Here is an 18,033-nt window from a genome sequence, read left to right on the forward strand (position 1 = left end):
TCCTTCTGCAGTCTTTTCTCCATTGCCATCCCTTTTCTTCTTCTTTCTTTTTCCACTGGATCACTAAGGACCTGAGTGTACTTTGGTTATAGATAGCTAACTATAGATAGGGTCACTGTGGGCTTTGGGCAAGTTCATGGAACTCATGCAAGCTCTCCTTGAGTATGGACCTCTGGCCAATCCACTCTGCCTTAATTAACATGATTGCGAGTAGCTACTTACTTGATGTAGGTCAATTTACCTTTTTTGCTCATGCAACAGTGAAAAGAGAGATCCTCCAGATATATATTGAGTGACTATGGCAAACTGACTTGGATCGTCCAAACAAGCACCAACAAATTGGATAACACAAGGATGATTGAGTCGGCACAGAATGGAAACTTCACGGCAAAACATATCGACATCTGATTTAGAGCAATATGTATTGGCTCGGTAACTGATAAAGAAAAAAAAATACATATTCTTGTGTGTGTGTGTAGATATAAGCTTTAAGGATGCAATTTCAAAATCATGATTCATTAATAAAATGATTGAATAGAAGATACTATTACCGTTTGATTGCAACTATTTTATTTCTGCACCTTCCTTTGTACACCTTTCCAAATGATCCTGCAACAAATTAAGAACACACTGATAAGTATATGTGTACATACGTTAAAATGCACATATTTTCCACTTGCCTTTACCTGAGCCAATAATTTCATGGAACTCTAGGTCTGAGAGCTGGAGGTGAAAGTGGGATGGCAAACCAGCACGAAGTAGGAGAACATCTGCCTTTTCTGTAAAGCAAAAATGTGTACTAAAAGCCTTGAATTTAGCAGCAAATAAATAAATTACCTACTACAAAACGAATTTTCACACTATGAAACAAATAAATAAATTGTCATCTTTTTTATTGTACATTAGTTGGCTAGTATCTCAGCTCCTCTTTGTTTTAATATTTTACAAAGAGTCCACATAATAAACAAATACTCAACATCCTATCCATCTTAGAGCTTTTTGGGTTTAGAAGCTTATCACTAAAAGAACAGTGCTCCAGTTCGTATGCATGCGTATCATGTAATGGCTGCAGAAAATCCTTTACACAAGGAATTAGTTCCTTTTCTGTCTAACAGAAACTTATGAAGCTATTTCAATTGCCATTGCGATCTACTGTTGAGTGACTCCTGGAATAGGATTTGATACACAACTTAATTTGCAGATTAACTTATTATTCCACGTGTTTTGCTCTAAGAGGTCCATCCAAACATTTCTGAATATGTCTCTTGATTACATGGGCAGAATAAAACTCTAACAGAACTCAGAGCTTTTATTTGGGAAGAAAATTAAGAAAAGACATGAATTAAGAGAATGATTGACTTGTTTTAGCTTTACACACATAATTTTAAAGATTCTTCTAAAATTAAGGCACAAATTAAATCAAACGAAACTTAGACTTGCGCTATTATCATCACTAATTTTGGAATATATAAAAAACAAATCACAGTAAGAATGATGTCCCAGTGACATAGGAAGTATTGCAATAATGTCAGCGAATACTTCATGCTCTATGCACAACTTTTCTCAATTACACTTTTTACTGAATTTAAGCCAAACTTCCAACCATCCAAACCACTGAGACTTCTTTTTAAAGTATTTCCACATGGCACTTCTCCCCCAGGGTCCCTACGAAGGGGCCCGAGAATATCCCAGGGACAACAATAGTTCATGATGAGGCCATTTTGAGTTCCATGGCACAGTTGACAACTGCTTCCTCCACCTGACAATGCACAAAACACAAAGATTTACACAAGCTTGAGTCACAAGCCTGTGTCATCCTGAGTCTTCTCTATACTATTGCACCAATATAACAAAAATAAAATCATTATTCCTCTCATTTTAAAGAGAGCAGAGAGACGGTGGTGTGGCACCAAGCTATATGAACTGTAGTATAGGAGTCCTTGATTAACAACAATTCATTTAGTGACCGTTCACAGTTACAACAGCACTGAAAAAAGTGGCTTATGGCTGTTTTTCACTGTTACAACATTTGCAGCATCCCCATGATCAATTGATCAAAATTCAGATGCTTGGCAACTGGTTCATAGTTGCCTTAGACCATTGCTGTGTCCCAGTCATGTGATCTCCTATTGCAACCTTCTGACAAACAAAATCAATGGGAAAGCCAGATTCATTTAACAACCGTTACTAACTTATAAACTACAGTGATTCACTTAATAACTGATGAAAGAAACATCCTAAAATGGGACAAAATGCACGTCACAAATGTCTCACTTAGCAATGGAAATTTTGGGCTCAACTGTGGTCGTAAGTCGAGGACTACCTGTATAGGAAGGCAGCATGAGAATTCAGGGGATGGGAGAAACAGAATTTCCTGCCGAAGGAAAACTGCCTCTGTTCATTTGAAAGGTTCTCTTTTGACACCCATTCCTTTAGCTCAGCAGGAGAAACTTCAGTTAATCTGTCCAGAATGAATTGAATTGAATTTATTTGATTTCTATGCCGCCTAATTAAAAAGAAATTAAAGGAACTTAAAAACAATAGGACACACGAAGTTAAAAGGAACGCAACAAACACCCAATCAGAAGGCCTGCCAGAAAAGCCAGGTTTTAATGGCTTTGCAAAAGGCCATGAGAGTGGGGAGGGCCCGGATCTCCGGGGGCAGCTCATTCCATATGGCCGGAGCGGCAACAGAGAAGGCCCTACTCCTCGGCGCCACCAGCCGGCATTATCCTGCTGAAGGCACCCGGAGAAGGCCCATCCTGTGCAATCTTATTGGTCTAAGGGAGGTATGTGGCAGGAGACAGTCTCCTAGGTACCCAGGTCCTAGGCCATGTAGGGCTTTAAAGGTGATAACCAGCACCTTGAATCATGTTCGGAGACCAATGGGCAGCCAGTGAAGCTTGCGGAGGATAGGTGTGATGTGGGTGTACCTTGGCATACCCAGTATCGCTCGCACGGCTGCATTCTGGACCAGCTGCAGTCTCTGAACACATTTCAGGGGCAGCCCCAAATAGAGCGCATTACAGTAATCCAGTCTTGAGATGACGAGGGCATGAGTGACTGTCTGAAGTGCCTCCCGGTCCAAATAGGGCTGCAATTGGTGCACCAGGCGAATCTGGGCAAAGTCCCCCCTGGTCACAGCCGACAGTTGGTGTTCCAAGGTCAGCTGCGGGTCCAGGAGGACCCCCAAATTGCGAACCCTCTCTGAGGGGGGCAAGTTTTCTCCCCCTAGGATTAAGGATGGACTAGATGGACTGTCCTTAGGGGGCAACATCCACAGCCATTTGGTCTTGTCAGGATTGAGCGTGAGTTTGTTCACTCCCATCCAGACCCTTACAGCTTCCAGGCACTGGCACATCACTTCCACCGCTTCACTGAGTTGGCACGGGGCGGACAGATACAGCTGAGTATCGTCTGCATACTGGTGGTATTTAATCCCGTGCCGGCAGATGATCTCACCCAGTGGCTTCATGTAGATGTTAAATAGGAGGGGGGACAGGACTGACCCCTGCGGCACCCCATAATTGAGGGGCCTAGGAGTCGACCTCTGTTCTCCGACTGACACCGACTGTGACCTGTTGGAGAGGTAAGAGGAGAACCACTGCAGAACGGTGCCTCCCACTCCCACCTCTTCCAGCCGTCGCAGAAGGGTACCATGGTCGATGGTATCGAAGGCCACTGAGAGGTCAAGGAGCACAAGGACAGAGGAATGGCCTATGTCCTTGGCCCGCCAGAGATCATCGGTCAGAGCAACCAAAGCGGTTTTGGTGGAGTAACCAAGCCTGAAACCAGACTGAAAAGGGTCTAGATAATCTGCTTCATCCAAGGTCCGTCCGAGTTGGAGGGCCACCACCTTCTCAACAACCTTCCCTAAAAAAGGGAGGTTGGAGACTGGATGATAATTTTTAAAAATAGCTGGGTCCAGAGAAGGCTTCTTGAGGAGGGGTCTCACCACCGCCTCCTTAAGAGGACATGGAAAGGATCCCTCCATCAAGGAGGCGTTCGTAATTCTCTGGAGCCAGCCTCGTGTCACCTCCCTGCTGGTTGAGACCAGCCAGGAGGGACACGGATCCAGTAAACAGGTGGAGGCACTCATTGCTCCCATGGCCTTGTCCACTTCATCAGGGGTGGCAAGCTGGAACTCATCCCAGAAAGTCTGAGCAAGACCCTCCCTCAGCAACTCGGCTGGTTCTGTCCAAATGGAGTCCAGGTCTGTCCGAATCTGAGCGATTTTGTCCAACAGAAACTTAGCAAACTCCTCGGCTCGACCCTGTAAGGCATCACCCGTTTCCCCCCCCCCATTGAGGAGGGAACGGGTTATCCTAAACAGGGCGGCTGGGCGCGATTCTGCGGATGCAATGAGAGCGGAAAAATGTGCACATTTTGCCGCCTGTATCGCCACGAGATAAATCCTAATAAAGGCTCTTAGCAGTGTTCGGTCAGATTCGAAGTTACTAGCCCTCCAGCGTCGCTCTAGGCGTCGCTTTTGGCGCTTCATCTCCCGGAGTTCCTCAGTAAACCAAGGAGCCCTCCTGGATCCACTGCTGCGGAGAGGCCGCATAGGCGCAATCCAATCCAGGGCCCCAGTCGCCGCTGTGTTCCAGGCGGCGACCAGGGACTCTGCCGGATTGTGGGCAAGAGAGTCAGGTATCTCCCCCAGTTCCTTCTGAAATCCCAACGGGTCCATCAGGTGTCTGGGGCGGAACCACCTAATCGGTTCCACCTCCCTGCAGTGGGGGAGTAGCTTCCAAAAATCAAGCCTCAACAGGTAGTGATCCGACCATGACAAGGGCGAGATGTCTATTGCCCTTAACTTGAGATCATGTCTCCACTGCCCCGAGAGAAACACTAGGTCAAGCGTGTGTCCCGCTCTATGAGTCGGACCCTGGATTACTTGGGTCAAGTCCATGGCTGTCATGGAAGCCAAGAACTCCTGGGCCCCATCAGAGCGTTCGTCTAAGGATGGCAGATTAAAGTCCCCCAGTGCTAACAGTCTGGGGAACTCAATCACCAGCCCGGCTACTGACTCCAGGAGCGCAGGCAGGGCTGTTGTGACATAGCTAGGAGGTAGGTACGTCAACAACACGCCCACTTGAACCCCTAGGTCCAACTTCAAGAGAAGGGACTCACACCCAACAATCTCCGGAGCAGGGCTCCTGCGAGGTACTAAAGATTCCCGGATAATAATTGCCACTCCCCCACCCCTTTCTCTGGTGTCGTGGTTAATGGAGCACCTGAAACCCTTCTGGGCACATTTCAGAGAGGGGGACTCCTCCCTCATGGCCCAACCAGGTCTCAGTAATACATGCCAGGTCTGCCCCCTCGTCAAGTATTAAGTCCCGGATGAGGGGAGCTTTCTGGATCACAGACCTGGCATTTAGCAACAGCAACCTGAGACCAGGGCCCTGGCTTTTCTTGTCATCTGGCCCTAGAGTTGAGCTTACAGGGCCAGAACGAGGGATCGCTGTGACGTAGCGAGCCCTCCTTCCCCGGTAATGGCTAGCCCTGTAGCCCCCATCGTACCTGCCCCTCCTTAACATGACCGGAATGCTCCGGCCCGCCCCCATTCCAGAGGGTCCCTCCCCCCTCCCAGGGCCCATGCTCTACCTGGCAGGACACATCTATCACTCATTCTAGGATGAGGGGTAGACCTGGGCCCCCCTACCACTTCTGCTTGTGCACTCAGTGGGGGAGGCACCAGGTTGTACCCTCAATCCATTTAGATGCACTCCCAGTCACTCTCACATACATATCCCACAGTCAATTTAAAACATATAAAAATACAACAGTATAGTAAAAAAAAAAAATTAAAATTAGGTGGGTTCATTTGTCCAACAATCATACCATACACTCCCCATACACAAAAATTGCGCAGATCTTAACAGAGGTGCCACTCAAGTGGGATAGTGCAAAAAATCGCAGTCGGAATCCGATGATGTAGAAAGAAAAGGAGGGAGAGTTCTACAGCCTCTCTCCCTCTTGTAGGTCCAGAGATGGAGGGGAAGGGGGGGGCAGGGGCAAAAGGTCCAAAGATCCAGAGTCCGAAAATGGCTGGAGTGGTTGTAGGGGGTGGTGGACTCTTGTTAAAATCAATGGTAAGATAGCAGTTTCGTCCCCCCCCCCACCTCACGATGATGGCCAACCCGGCCTGGGGTGCGGTCGTAAAAAGTCTTCTTGAGGAGCAGCAGATGGCGGATAATGAATAGAAAGAGAGGGAGGAGGGGGGGAGGCCTGAAAAGGCTGTTGCAACAGCAACAGCACAGGCCAGCCACCCAATCCTGGCAGACATGATTAATAGTTAATCCACTCACCACTCCTCCTTGGGACCCGAATACAGCACACTAATTCCAAAAGTCCAGCAATCCAGGTCTGGGGGTTCAATAGGCCCAGATCAAAAGCTCATGTCTTTCTAAACACACCGCTCAAGCGCCATCGCCCCTGCCACTACTATTCCCAGATGGTTCACAGAAGGTTTCAGTCTCGCATTCAGTGCCAAACGCAGATGGATTGATAATGGCATGTGAGCATGAAGCTTCACAATTAACTTGGAAATAGTGGAAATGTTGTATAAGTAGTGGCTGTTAAGGAGCTATGTTAAACCCTGATCATTGCACAATACACAATACTCTTAAACATTAGCTGCTAAATATAGTCTATCATAAAGCAACTTTACAATTTGCTTTGACATTCTTATATATTCTATATCACTCCATATTATGATTTGCCTCCTCTATACTTTCCTCTCTCTTACTGAAATTAGTCCAGGGTGGAATTAGGCAAGAAAATGTTATCTATAGCAGTGACGTGCAGTCAGGGGAGGCAGGGGAGGCAGAACCTCACCACTGTCATCATGAAAAGAAAAAAAAATGTAAAAGGAAAAAGGCTGAGGGAGTTGCTGCCAGAGTCACTGTGGATGTCTCTGCTTAGTGCTTAACTGTTTTAAAAAGCCTCTAAAAAAGTGCCCTCTACAGGAGGAGACGGGAGAACCATGTGCCTCATTTAGTCTGACTTTATGATCAATCGAGCAGAGTTAAGCAAGGGTAAAAAGCCGAAAAATTCCTTATGTAGATGAGGCACGTGGTTCTCTTGCCTCCTCCTGTAGAGGGCACTTTTTTAGAGGCTTTTTTAAACAGTTAAGCAGAGTCATCCATTGGAGACTCTGGCAGCAGCTAACACAGCCTGACCTCATTAGCTCTTGTCTTTTTCCTTTAACATTTTCATGATGGCAGACAAGAGCAGAGTTGAAATCCTCTGTGATTGTGAAACAGCTGGAAAAGGTATGTGGGTTGGAGGGAGGGGGAGGAATTCAAAATTAATGTAATTTGTAAGTAATTGTAAGTATTTTGTGTGTGTGTGTGTGTGTTTGTTTGTTTCTTCACTCAAAAAAAACCTCTCTCTCAATTTGAGAGTTTGTTTGAGAAGAGAGGGAAGGGGGTAGGAGAAGCAGGGAGGGCAGCCCGCCAGCTTTCTTTCTCTGTGCCCGGGGCAGCCTGCCAGCAGAGGCGGGTCTTTTACCTGCCTCTGCTGGCGGGCTGGCACTTTCTTTCTTTTGCCCGCCAGCAGAGGCAGGTAAAAGACCGACATAGAGGCGGGCCGCCTCTATGTCGGACATAGCAGCGGGCAAAAGAAAGCCAGCGGTGGGCTGGCACTTTCTTTCGCCCGCCTGTCAGAACTCAGGCGGGTGAAAGAAAGAAAGCGCTTTAGACAGTGGGATGTCAGGGGAGAAGACTGGCTCACCAGCCATAAACCTCACCGCACGTCACTGATCTATAGGTGTGCAAAATGGTTTTAAATACAGCTGTTTCAAGTGAGTCATATACAGAAGAAAACATGCCTGTTTGATGGTGGTATTTTCTGGTATTGAATTTAGACCAAAGTATGATTGATCTGCATATAAAGAATATTATGTTTTTGTTCTGTTTTAGGTGATGTAATTGTTGTTCTCTTGTCTGCCTGGACTGGTGCAGCAGAAAAGGCTATCATAACTCTGGGGTTATTGGTTTAGCCTTTAAGTGGGATCTGGGGGAAGTTTTGGAGTGAAACAGCAAGAATTTAAAGAACAATTGTCACAGTGAGAGAACTATTCAGGATCTAACTGCCATTGAAGAGAAACTGAAGAATGAGTTATGAGCTAATATTTGTTTATTAGGCTACTTAACTCCAGACAAATCTGAGTGGCTTGCAACATTGCAAACAACAACAACAATACAAAAAAATTAAGGATCAGAAAAGACATATAAGATGTCCAGAACAGATGAACATTCAACTCAGTAAAGAAAATGCTATGATATGCCTGGGGTAAAAACCGTGTTTTTAATGACCTTTAGAATGAAGGCAGGGCAGAAGGCATCAATATCTTTGGGATAATGTTGTTCTAGAGGCACAGTGTCAGAGAAGCCCACTTCCTGGATGCCATCAGAAAGGATTGTTTGACCACATCATGCCAATTGTGTCTGACCAAAGAGAAAGGGCAGAATTTATTGAAGACAGAAAGTCCCTCAGATAAGCAGGCCTATGCCACAAAAGGTTTATAGGTGATAACCAACACCTTGCTTTATACCTGGAAGCTATCTTATAAATCAAAGGGTAACATGGGTGTATTTCAGTAGTACATATTCAAGGTGGCCAGGACATGAGTGATTGCCTGGAGGTGCTCTGGATTCAGGAATAGGCACAATCAGCTCACAGGATCAGATGGTTGATTTGGGTCAAGATATACAACTGAATACCATCTGCATGTTCTGACCCAGCCTTTGCGAGCAATGAGAAACCACTTACTCATGAGTAAAAGAATCCCCATATTTTAAAATAGGGCAGGAACAGTCTTTATTCACATTGGATAAACAAAACCAAAAGTAATTAGTCACAAATGAAAGTCTTTTTCCCTTTCTGAAACTGGGCAAGAACATCTCTGTTCACATGAGAACTCAAGATAAAAAGTCCTTTCAATGATTAAGCCAAGCAGAAACAGTCCCTATTCACACCGGCTGAGGCAAATTCACTCCCTGTTATTTCCAAGCAGGGAGACTCAGTTGGCACCTCAAATACATAGCAATTAGTCCCGACAAACCTGATTCTGGCAAAGGAATCTGACTTGATTGATGTACACTGGAAAACAAACGGTTGTCTGCAACAACAGGCCACTCCCAAACCCCTACTATTTATTTCCCAGCCAGAGAGGGATTGGCTAGCATCTTCTTTTCCTCGAGAGCCGGCTTATTGTCTTCCATTACTCTTCTCTCCTCTCGATGCATATGTGTATCTGGGATGGGCCCCATTTATTCCTCCCCCGATTCAATTCAGGGAAGGCCCCAAAGACAGCTACCTCTCCACCTGGGTGTCCCTTGGCTTCTGTATCTGCCTCTGATTCTGCTTCCTCATCAGAGCCTTCCAAAGGCTCCGAAGCTGGCCTAGGCTCTCCCTCAACCCCCTCTTCATCTGATTCTGCTGCTAGTTCTGTTGGCAGCTGACAGGCCACAACGCTACACATTGATGATACCTTACTCCAACCCAAAAGCTGATCCTACTAAGTACTTGCATGTTATGTTAAATTATGGAGTGAGTGAGGGTGTGGGAGCACATGAATCCTTGTGATACTCCACACATCAGGGGGTTTGGCTAAATCCCTCCATTAACACCAGTTGGAACTTCCAACAGAGAAAAGAAAACCACCCCAGCACATTATGTTCTATTCCTAACCCTCATAGGTAGTCTATTCTTTTTAAATTTAAATTTTTATTTTATTCAATGGAGCGGGTGATAATTTAATTAGATAGAGAGAGGATGAATCCATCTCTTCACTTTCTTGCTTTTCAAAGCCTCCTACTAATGTAAAAGAATATTCTTATCTCCTAAAAATCCACTGCCCCTTTAATAAGCCCTGTTTTCTTATTTGGAGAAATAAGAAATCAATTCTTCCAATTTTATTTATTTTTTGGTCTGTGTGGTAGTTCTGCTAACAATGCTAGATACCCATTCATATGCATTTAACCGAGACCTTTCTTTTTCTGCTTTTTTTAAAAATTTGCCTTCGGAGTTTCTCTCTTAGCCTTCTACTCCAGTTTGTTTATCCATTTAATAATATTTATTCCATGCCCCGGTCAAGAAAGACTTGGGAGGGATATTGAAAAGTCACCAAAAAATAAACAAACAATATGACATGAGCCTTGTTATCCTCTGTTCCCAAAAGAAATATCCCATAGGTGCCTCAATATTATATCTATTCATAGGGTCAAATGTCTGTTTAAATAGCACTCCTCTGGCTGTGCTTAGTCTGAAGGATGCCCAACGGAAGACCTGATTGATCATTCCCCTGCTTCTCGCCCTTTCCATCTGCGCAGAGCTAATTGTCATAAAAAGCTATTTAGAGCAATTGTTTGGGGTATAGCAATCTTCAGAATTGGACTGATTGCAGCCAGGAAAAATGACTATTGTTGTGTATGCACATTATATTGTCTGGATAACAAGCTGAAGCAAGAAAGAGGGTCAATTGACTGCTTCCACGGCAAACGAGAAATCGACCATTGTGCCCGGAATGCTGTTGTTTCTAACTGCTGCATACAAGGTACTGGTGTTAATTGAAACTCTTTCTGAAAATTAGCTTCGGTTCCAACCTTAAAACTAAACGAAGGACTTTTGGCAATTCTGCACTGCTGCCTAAGCTGCTTTTCTGCCACGCTGCTCCCATCTGTTTCTTAAGCCAACTTCAGAAATCACAGCCTGGATTGAGTCGGTTGGCAACAAGAGTCCAAGAGCTGATTGGCTATTCCTCTGTTTCTCACCTTCCCATCCATGCAAAGGAAAACAGGTCTCACTGATCAACTCGACTCCCATGTAGACTGGAGCACCAATGCCTGCCTTTTCCCTTGAGAGATTGTGCCTCCTCACTATTCCCCTTGCTTTGCCTCTCCTTTTTCCAGGTATTTACACACATGGATGTTTTCAGTCTTCCTTCCAATATTATCAACTCTTTCCTCCCCCCCCCCCTTTTTCCCCTTTGCGGTACAGGGAACAGATTGTTATTTCATCCTTACTGATAATTCAGCTTCATAGCAATGGAGAGAGAGGGGGGGGAGGGAGGGAGGGGCAGGAGGGAGAGACACAGAGAGAGAAAATAAACAAGGAAGGGGAGGGAAGAGTGAGAGGATAGGAAAGGAAGGGTACAATGTTTCATTCATCCTGGGCAGATATGAAAAGAAAGCCCATTGGGAGATGTAAGGGTTGAATGGACCATGACGATTAAGGCTGAAAATAGTTTTATTAAAGGGCCATTGCTAAAACAACTTCAAGATTATATGTTTCAAAAAATTAAGTTCTTAATGAGTTGATTGGAATGTAATACTTTATGCCAGATTCAGCTCTGGAACAGTTTCTTGATCTGAAAGCATTGCATCTTGTATGAGAGATCAGGAACACAGAGTTCAGTTGAGGCACATTATTAAGCTACAAGTAGTTCTCAACTTACAACCATTCATTTAATGACTATTCAATGTTACGATAATGCTAAAAGAGGGATTTACAACTGGTCCTCACATTTAAAACTGTCACAGCATCCCCACGGTCATGTGATTGTGATGTGAGTGTTGGCAACCATCTCACATCTACAATAGTTGCACACTCCCAGAGTTAACATAATCATCATTCATAATCATTGTGACCTTCCCAGCTTGCTTCCAAGAAGCAAAGCAATGGAGGAATTGGCAGGGAAAGCTGCAAATTGGGATCACATGATGTCATGCTTAATGACTTGGCAAAAAGGTCATAAAATCAGGTATGGCCATGTAATGCCAGTAATAGCACACACCACCTAACAATAAATTTTCGAGTCCTAATTGTGGGCATAAGTTGAGGACCGCCTGTTAAAATATTTAATAGCTAGAAAAGTGAAGTGGATAAGGGCCAGAACACAAAATGGTCGTTTGATTTGTTGGGGAATGCTGGCTCATGCATGAGGTAATCTATGTTATGTGTGGTTGCTGGGTGAAAAGGGCTTGTTTCCTCCCCCCCCCCACCTTTTTCTTCTATGTGCTTGTTTGCTGTTCTGTGATTTATCTGGTGATTTACCCCATGATGTAGTGATGTGCCTAACTATCTTGGTGGTGTATATATAGATGTAAAATTATATATTTAAAGTCACAACCCCTGGTATGCCCAAATATGGGTGGAAGTTCACTGCTTCCATTCTCTGTCCATCGGCTCGTCACAAGAGACCATCCAGACAGAAACCCAATATTTTTACTGTTGCCTTTGTTACATTTGTGTTGTATTTGTGCTGATAAATAAATACAGCCCAGGTTCGAATCCCAGTAAGGGTATGACTAGCTGATGAGAGCTAAATAGCTTGAAATAGATCTATACTAGTCTCACTTTATTTATTTATCAGCACAAATACAACACAGATGTAAAATTATTTATATAAAACTACAAGTACGTGTAAGCATCTATGACTTCATTTGGACACCTTCTGCAAAATTACCTGGCACTACCTGTATCCTGAATTCAAGGCAGATCAGACTATTTACCCTACCTGAGCCACAAACATGATGGCAAGCTTGCTACTTTGCGGATCTCTTTGTTGCTATGTAGCAAACATCCAGATTTTTTGCTTTCCAAGACAGTTTTGAGTCTTCTTAAACAATTTTCTTAAAATTGTTTGAGGTTTTGTGTCAACACAACACAGAACAGCCAAAGCTGAGTTTTTTTTCCCATCAAACCCTGGCAAGCTCAAATTCAACAAAACTCTTGGATTGTACTGTTTTTACTACAGGTTTGAAATAAAATGCATTTTCCATTTTGGCCTCATCTCTGGTGTTACCAATTTTCAATATCGCTGAGCTTTAGTGCTTAGGTTTCCTGGCTTATTTCTGATAGCATTTTTGTATCTTAATAGCTTCCTTACAGGGGAAAAATTGTAGAAAGAAATGGCAGCTGTATTCCCCACACACACACACAGTATGGAGCTGTAGCCAAGAGTCTGCCTGTTAAATTTCTTGCAAGCTCTCAAATACAGGGACAATTTGAATGAAAAAGCTGGCAAGCCTTACTTGAGGAACAGATTGTGTAGATAGTATCCCATCCAAGATAAAAAGGCTCAGAAATTCTCTCACTGTTTAAGTGTGCCTGTGGATATGTTGAGAAGATGAATCTAACCTACCTCAGCCTTAATAAAACTTCAGCATAAGAAAAAAAAAGCGATAAAGATTAATAAGCCAGTTTCTCAAAAATTTACCCTACCTACAATAAATGTATTTTTTGATAAGATATTAAAAATAAAATTCTTAGTAATCAACATACCTTTAGTCATACTTTTAATCTTCCCTAGAGGAGAAGGAACTGACACATATGATCCATCTGAAATTTTAAACAAGAAAGTAAACTTTACAAGTCTTTACAGAACATGTATAATATTGTAAATAATTTTCTTTTGACAAATTAAATCCTAATTATTTACTCATTCTTTGAAAAGAAACGATGATGTCAATAAAAAAATTGAAAGATATATGCAACTCAAAGATTTCGAATGTTTTACTAAAATAACTTTTAGTGCTATGTTGGTGCTGATGCTAAATATAAATATTTTGAGATTCGCTAAATGAACCCCAATTAATACCTTTGACCATCAAGATTGGGTTTTAATGAGATTTAGATAATATAGATGATCCATTAACAAGATACAAAGGGCTGCTTTTAGCTATTTTACATACACCAGGTATGGTACAGAAAAAAAGCTGATGGTACTATTTAAGTTTTTATTAATTCTAATAAAAAGTAGATGATCTCAAGAAATAATCATGTTTATTTCAAAGAAGAAAGACATTCTGACCTATTTGCTCAAATCATTTGATGTATTACACCAGGGAAAGGAAACCTTCTAGATAACATTAATGGGAGAAAAGTATTACATGCCTTGAACAGTTCTCTCACTGAGTACTGCAAAAGAAAATCTAATGTCATCCCACTAGTTTGAGAGATTTCAAGATTACAATTACTCTCAAATGTGAAGAAAAATACTAATTTTACTGGGTGCTATTTCATTAATTGGTTTATAAGAAAGGGCCCGACATTACTCAGTAATGAAGGCTGTTCCTAAACACAATGGAGTACCTATATTTAAAGTAGGATTTTAAAAATCACACTTCTTGCTTATAATCATTACTTACAAGACAGATTATTTACTTATCTAGCTAATGGATTCAGACTCTGTGGAGGACATTCACCGGCTAATTTTCCCTATATTACACTTGGCTCTGTTAAAATCAAATTTACAACGAACCACTGATTACTTCAGAATTAAGACTGAATTCAGTATTGTCCCTGCATTAGCTATTTTCTTAGTAAAGTTTATAATTTGAACTTGGTATAATGGAAATTAATTTGCTTTAAGCAAATGTTTCCTTGCTGATATTTTGTGCTAAAGTTCTATAAGCAGGGGTGGGCTATGGGGTTCGCAGGGGTTCAGGAGAACCTCTAGCTAAGATTTGGAGAACCCCCAAATTCCATTCCTGGCTGGCCCCACCCACCTTGCTCCTCCCCTCCCAGGAGTCACCACACTGTCTGTTTGGGGTGGAGGTAAGTGCAGGTTGTGCAAAGAGGCTCAGGGAAGGCAAAAAACGGGCCTACTGGAAGTTTGGGAAGCCCCAAAATTGGCCCATTTATGATCTCCAGAGGGTCTCTGGAGCCTGGGGAAGCCATGTTTGCCTTCTCAGAGGCTCAAAGGAAAGCCTCTGGAGCCGAGAAGGGCAAAAATGCCCCCCTCTGCCGTGGTGCAGGAGGCCAACTAGGCCACGCCCACCTAGCAACTGGGCAGAGAACCCCTTGCTAAATTTTTTGAAGCCCACCCCTGTCTGTAAGTCTTTCATATAATTTAAACCACTAAATTTCTTCATACCATGTGCGCAGAAATCTGCTTGGTCAGAAAGAAATAATAAAAAATATCAGAAAACAGATATTTGAAACCAAAGAAAAATGTCTACATCTGAATTCTAATCATTTGTATGCGGCTTGTGATGGGAAACTAGAATGCCAGTGTTGGAAACATGAAAGAGGAAAATGTATTTGGACTGCATGGCTTAAAAATCCAAAATGAATCAGGCAATTGAATAATCAATTTCAGGCACTCCAATGTCTCTTTATAGCTAACATTATCTTCAAACAACCAAAACAACGGCTTTGTACATGGACAACACTGCATGGAGTGTATAAAAATCACATTGACTATACTACTACTAAAAGGATCTGGAGGAGTTCAATTATAAATCAAAGACATGGGCAGGTGTTGACCATGGAACAGACCATGAACTGCTCATGTGCAATCTCCAAGTTAAGCTAAAGAAGATAAAGACAGCCAGTCAAGTTCCCCAATATGATCTTGAACATATATCCATCCATTTCAAGGAGAACATCAGGAATCTCTTTGAAGTTCTAAACTTTATTGATAGTGAAAGTGAAAAGAGATTGCCAAAAAAAAGAAAGACAAGAAAGCAAACTGGAATGTCAGAACAAATTGCAGAAATTGCCAAGAAAGTTAAAAAAAAAATTCAGAAAAGAATTTAACAGTTTCAGAGAACTGTTAGAAGAGACAAACAGCAGCATTATAACATCTGTAAAGACAACAAAGGTGGAAACAGAGATGGAAAAACAAGGATAGTCTTTCAAAAGATCTCTAAACAGACAAGAACGTTCTAATTTCTAGTTGATATGCTGAAAGATAACAATGGACAGCTAGTAACAAATTCAAAGGAGATCAAAGGAAGATGCCAATTTGAAACATTATATAGTACATATGTCAACATCCAGGATACCTTAGAAGATATTCCTTACTTACAAGTACCTCTACTACTAGGAGATGAAGTTAAATTAGTACTCCTGTCATTACCAAGTTGGAAGGCTGGAGGAATTGATGGAACACCTACTGCAATATTTCAAGCCACAGAAGAAGAATCAATCAAATTTCTAACCAGGCAAAGCCAGAAAATCTGCAGAACAACATAGTAACCAAGTGATTGGAAGAATATTCGAATTCTACATTATAATACAAAAAAGAAGACTTAATAGAGCATGCAAACTATTGTGAAATATCCTTAACTTCACATATTAGGAAAATAATGGATGGAAGAAGAAATGCCAGATGTTCAAGATTGCTTTACAAAAGGTTGAGAAATACAAGACACCATTGCTGATGTTGCTTGCCTAAATGAGGACATCAAGGAATACAAAAAAGAAGTCAGTGTGTGCCTTGTCAATTATAGAAAAACCTTTGATTATGTCAATCATGTCAAGCTCAGGAAAAATGGGAAGCCCAGAACATCTCATTGTGCTCATAGTAAATTTAAATAGAGGTCAGAAAACCACAGTATAGACAGAATCTGGTGAAAGAGATTGGTTCTATGTTGGCAAATGAGGGCTATTTCCCTGCCCCCACTTTACTCAATCTATAGTATATTCTGAATATGCTGCATATTAAGGAAAGCTGGACTGGAAAAATATGGTCATTTTTAAAACTGGAGGAAGAAACTTCAATTACCTACTCTATACTGATGACTCTACCCTTAAAGCTAAAAATGCAAAGGATCCAAAAGCCCTAGTATGAACAGTCAGACCACAGTGAAAAAATGGGACTAAAATTAAGTATAAACAACAACAAACAAATGATAACAAGAGTACAAACAGCCTTAGAATTCATAATTAAGTTATCAAAGTTTTGGATAACTTCCACCTTTTAGGATCAATCATCAGTAGTAAAGGAACAAGCAGTCAAGAAATATGTCTCAGACTAACACAGAGATTAGAAATAGCAAATATGCCATGAAGTCCTTGGAAAAGATATTCAAATTCAGTGATGTATCAATTTCTACAAAGATCAGAATTATGCACGCTATTGTATTCCATTGAATTAGAGGTGGTATTCATCAGGTTCTGACCAGTTCTGGAGAACCGATAGTGGAAATTTTGAGCAATTCAGAGAACCGGTAAATATCATCTCTGACTGCCCCTGCCCCTATCTATTCTGTGCCTCCCGAGTCCCAGCTGATTGAGAGGAAATGGGGATTTTGCAGTAATCTTTCCCTGGAGTGGGATGGGAATGGAGATTTTATAGTATCTTTCCCCTGGGTTGGGGTGGGAATGGAGATGTGTTCTGTCCCCCCTTCACGGCTCGTTAACAAACGGCGAGCAGACAAACTTAAAAGGAACTTTCTTATCAGTTCTCGGCTCAGACTGGCTTTGAGCCCAAAAATAACATAAATACAGTCTCTGACCAGATAACTGAATGAAAACAAATCTTTCTTATGGCAACACACGTTGAACAAAACAAAAGCAAAACACTTCTTCTAAAGTCTCTAAGAATCAGGGTTACAGAAATCAAAGCACATCTCCAAGTGTATCTTCTTGAATCAGGGTTACAGGAAACACAAAGCACTTATCCAAGTGTATCTTACATAAACCACGACTGATGATCAAGCAATGTTGTACGAACCAAGGAACGCACGAAGGAACGTTGACTCCTGCAACTGGGGCGTGGCAACATCTGTCCTTTTATCTCCAAAACCCTACTAACGAGTCCCAGCTGCATCGTTAATCTTGCATTCCGAAAAGACGCAGAGAAGACTGCTGCTGAGTCACAACAGAGATGTTACAGTATCCTCCTGCCATGTCCACCAAGCCACACCCACCAAGCTATGCCACACCCACCAAGCCACACACAAAGAACCGGTAGTAAAAAAAAATGAATCTCTGCATTGAATGCTATGAAGTGAAGGTTGGACTTTAAAGAAGCAGGGTAGGATACAAATAATATTTCTATTCTAATATTCTAAGAATGTTAAAGCCTTTGAATTTGGTGTTGAAAAGGCTCCCTGAGAATGGAGAGCCAAGAAACAACCCAATGGATCATTTAACAAATTAACCCAGAGTTCTCACTTGAGGCACAAATGACCAGGCTCAAATTACCTTGAATTGGACATATTATGCAAAGACCCAGCTTTCTGGGAAAGGCTCTAATGCTGGGAAACATAAAAGGAAAGAGAAAAGGAA

General features: G+C 42.3%; 1 protein-coding gene across 1 annotated transcript in view; it reads right to left on the reverse strand.

Annotated features, from left to right (window-relative positions):
• LOC116509345 (serine/threonine-protein kinase TNNI3K-like) overlaps positions 1-18,033 on the reverse strand; it is a 214,969-nt gene that overhangs the window by 125,255 nt on the left and 71,681 nt on the right. Inside the window, 4 exon segments of the mRNA XM_032218492.1 lie at positions 242-436; positions 552-609; positions 687-779; positions 13,297-13,353. Of these exon segments, the coding sequence (XP_032074383.1) occupies positions 242-436; positions 552-609; positions 687-779; positions 13,297-13,353 (403 nt within the window).

This window comes from Thamnophis elegans, chromosome 5, assembly GCF_009769535.1.
Source record: "Thamnophis elegans isolate rThaEle1 chromosome 5, rThaEle1.pri, whole genome shotgun sequence".
Lineage (NCBI taxonomy): Eukaryota > Metazoa > Chordata > Lepidosauria > Squamata > Colubridae > Thamnophis > Thamnophis elegans.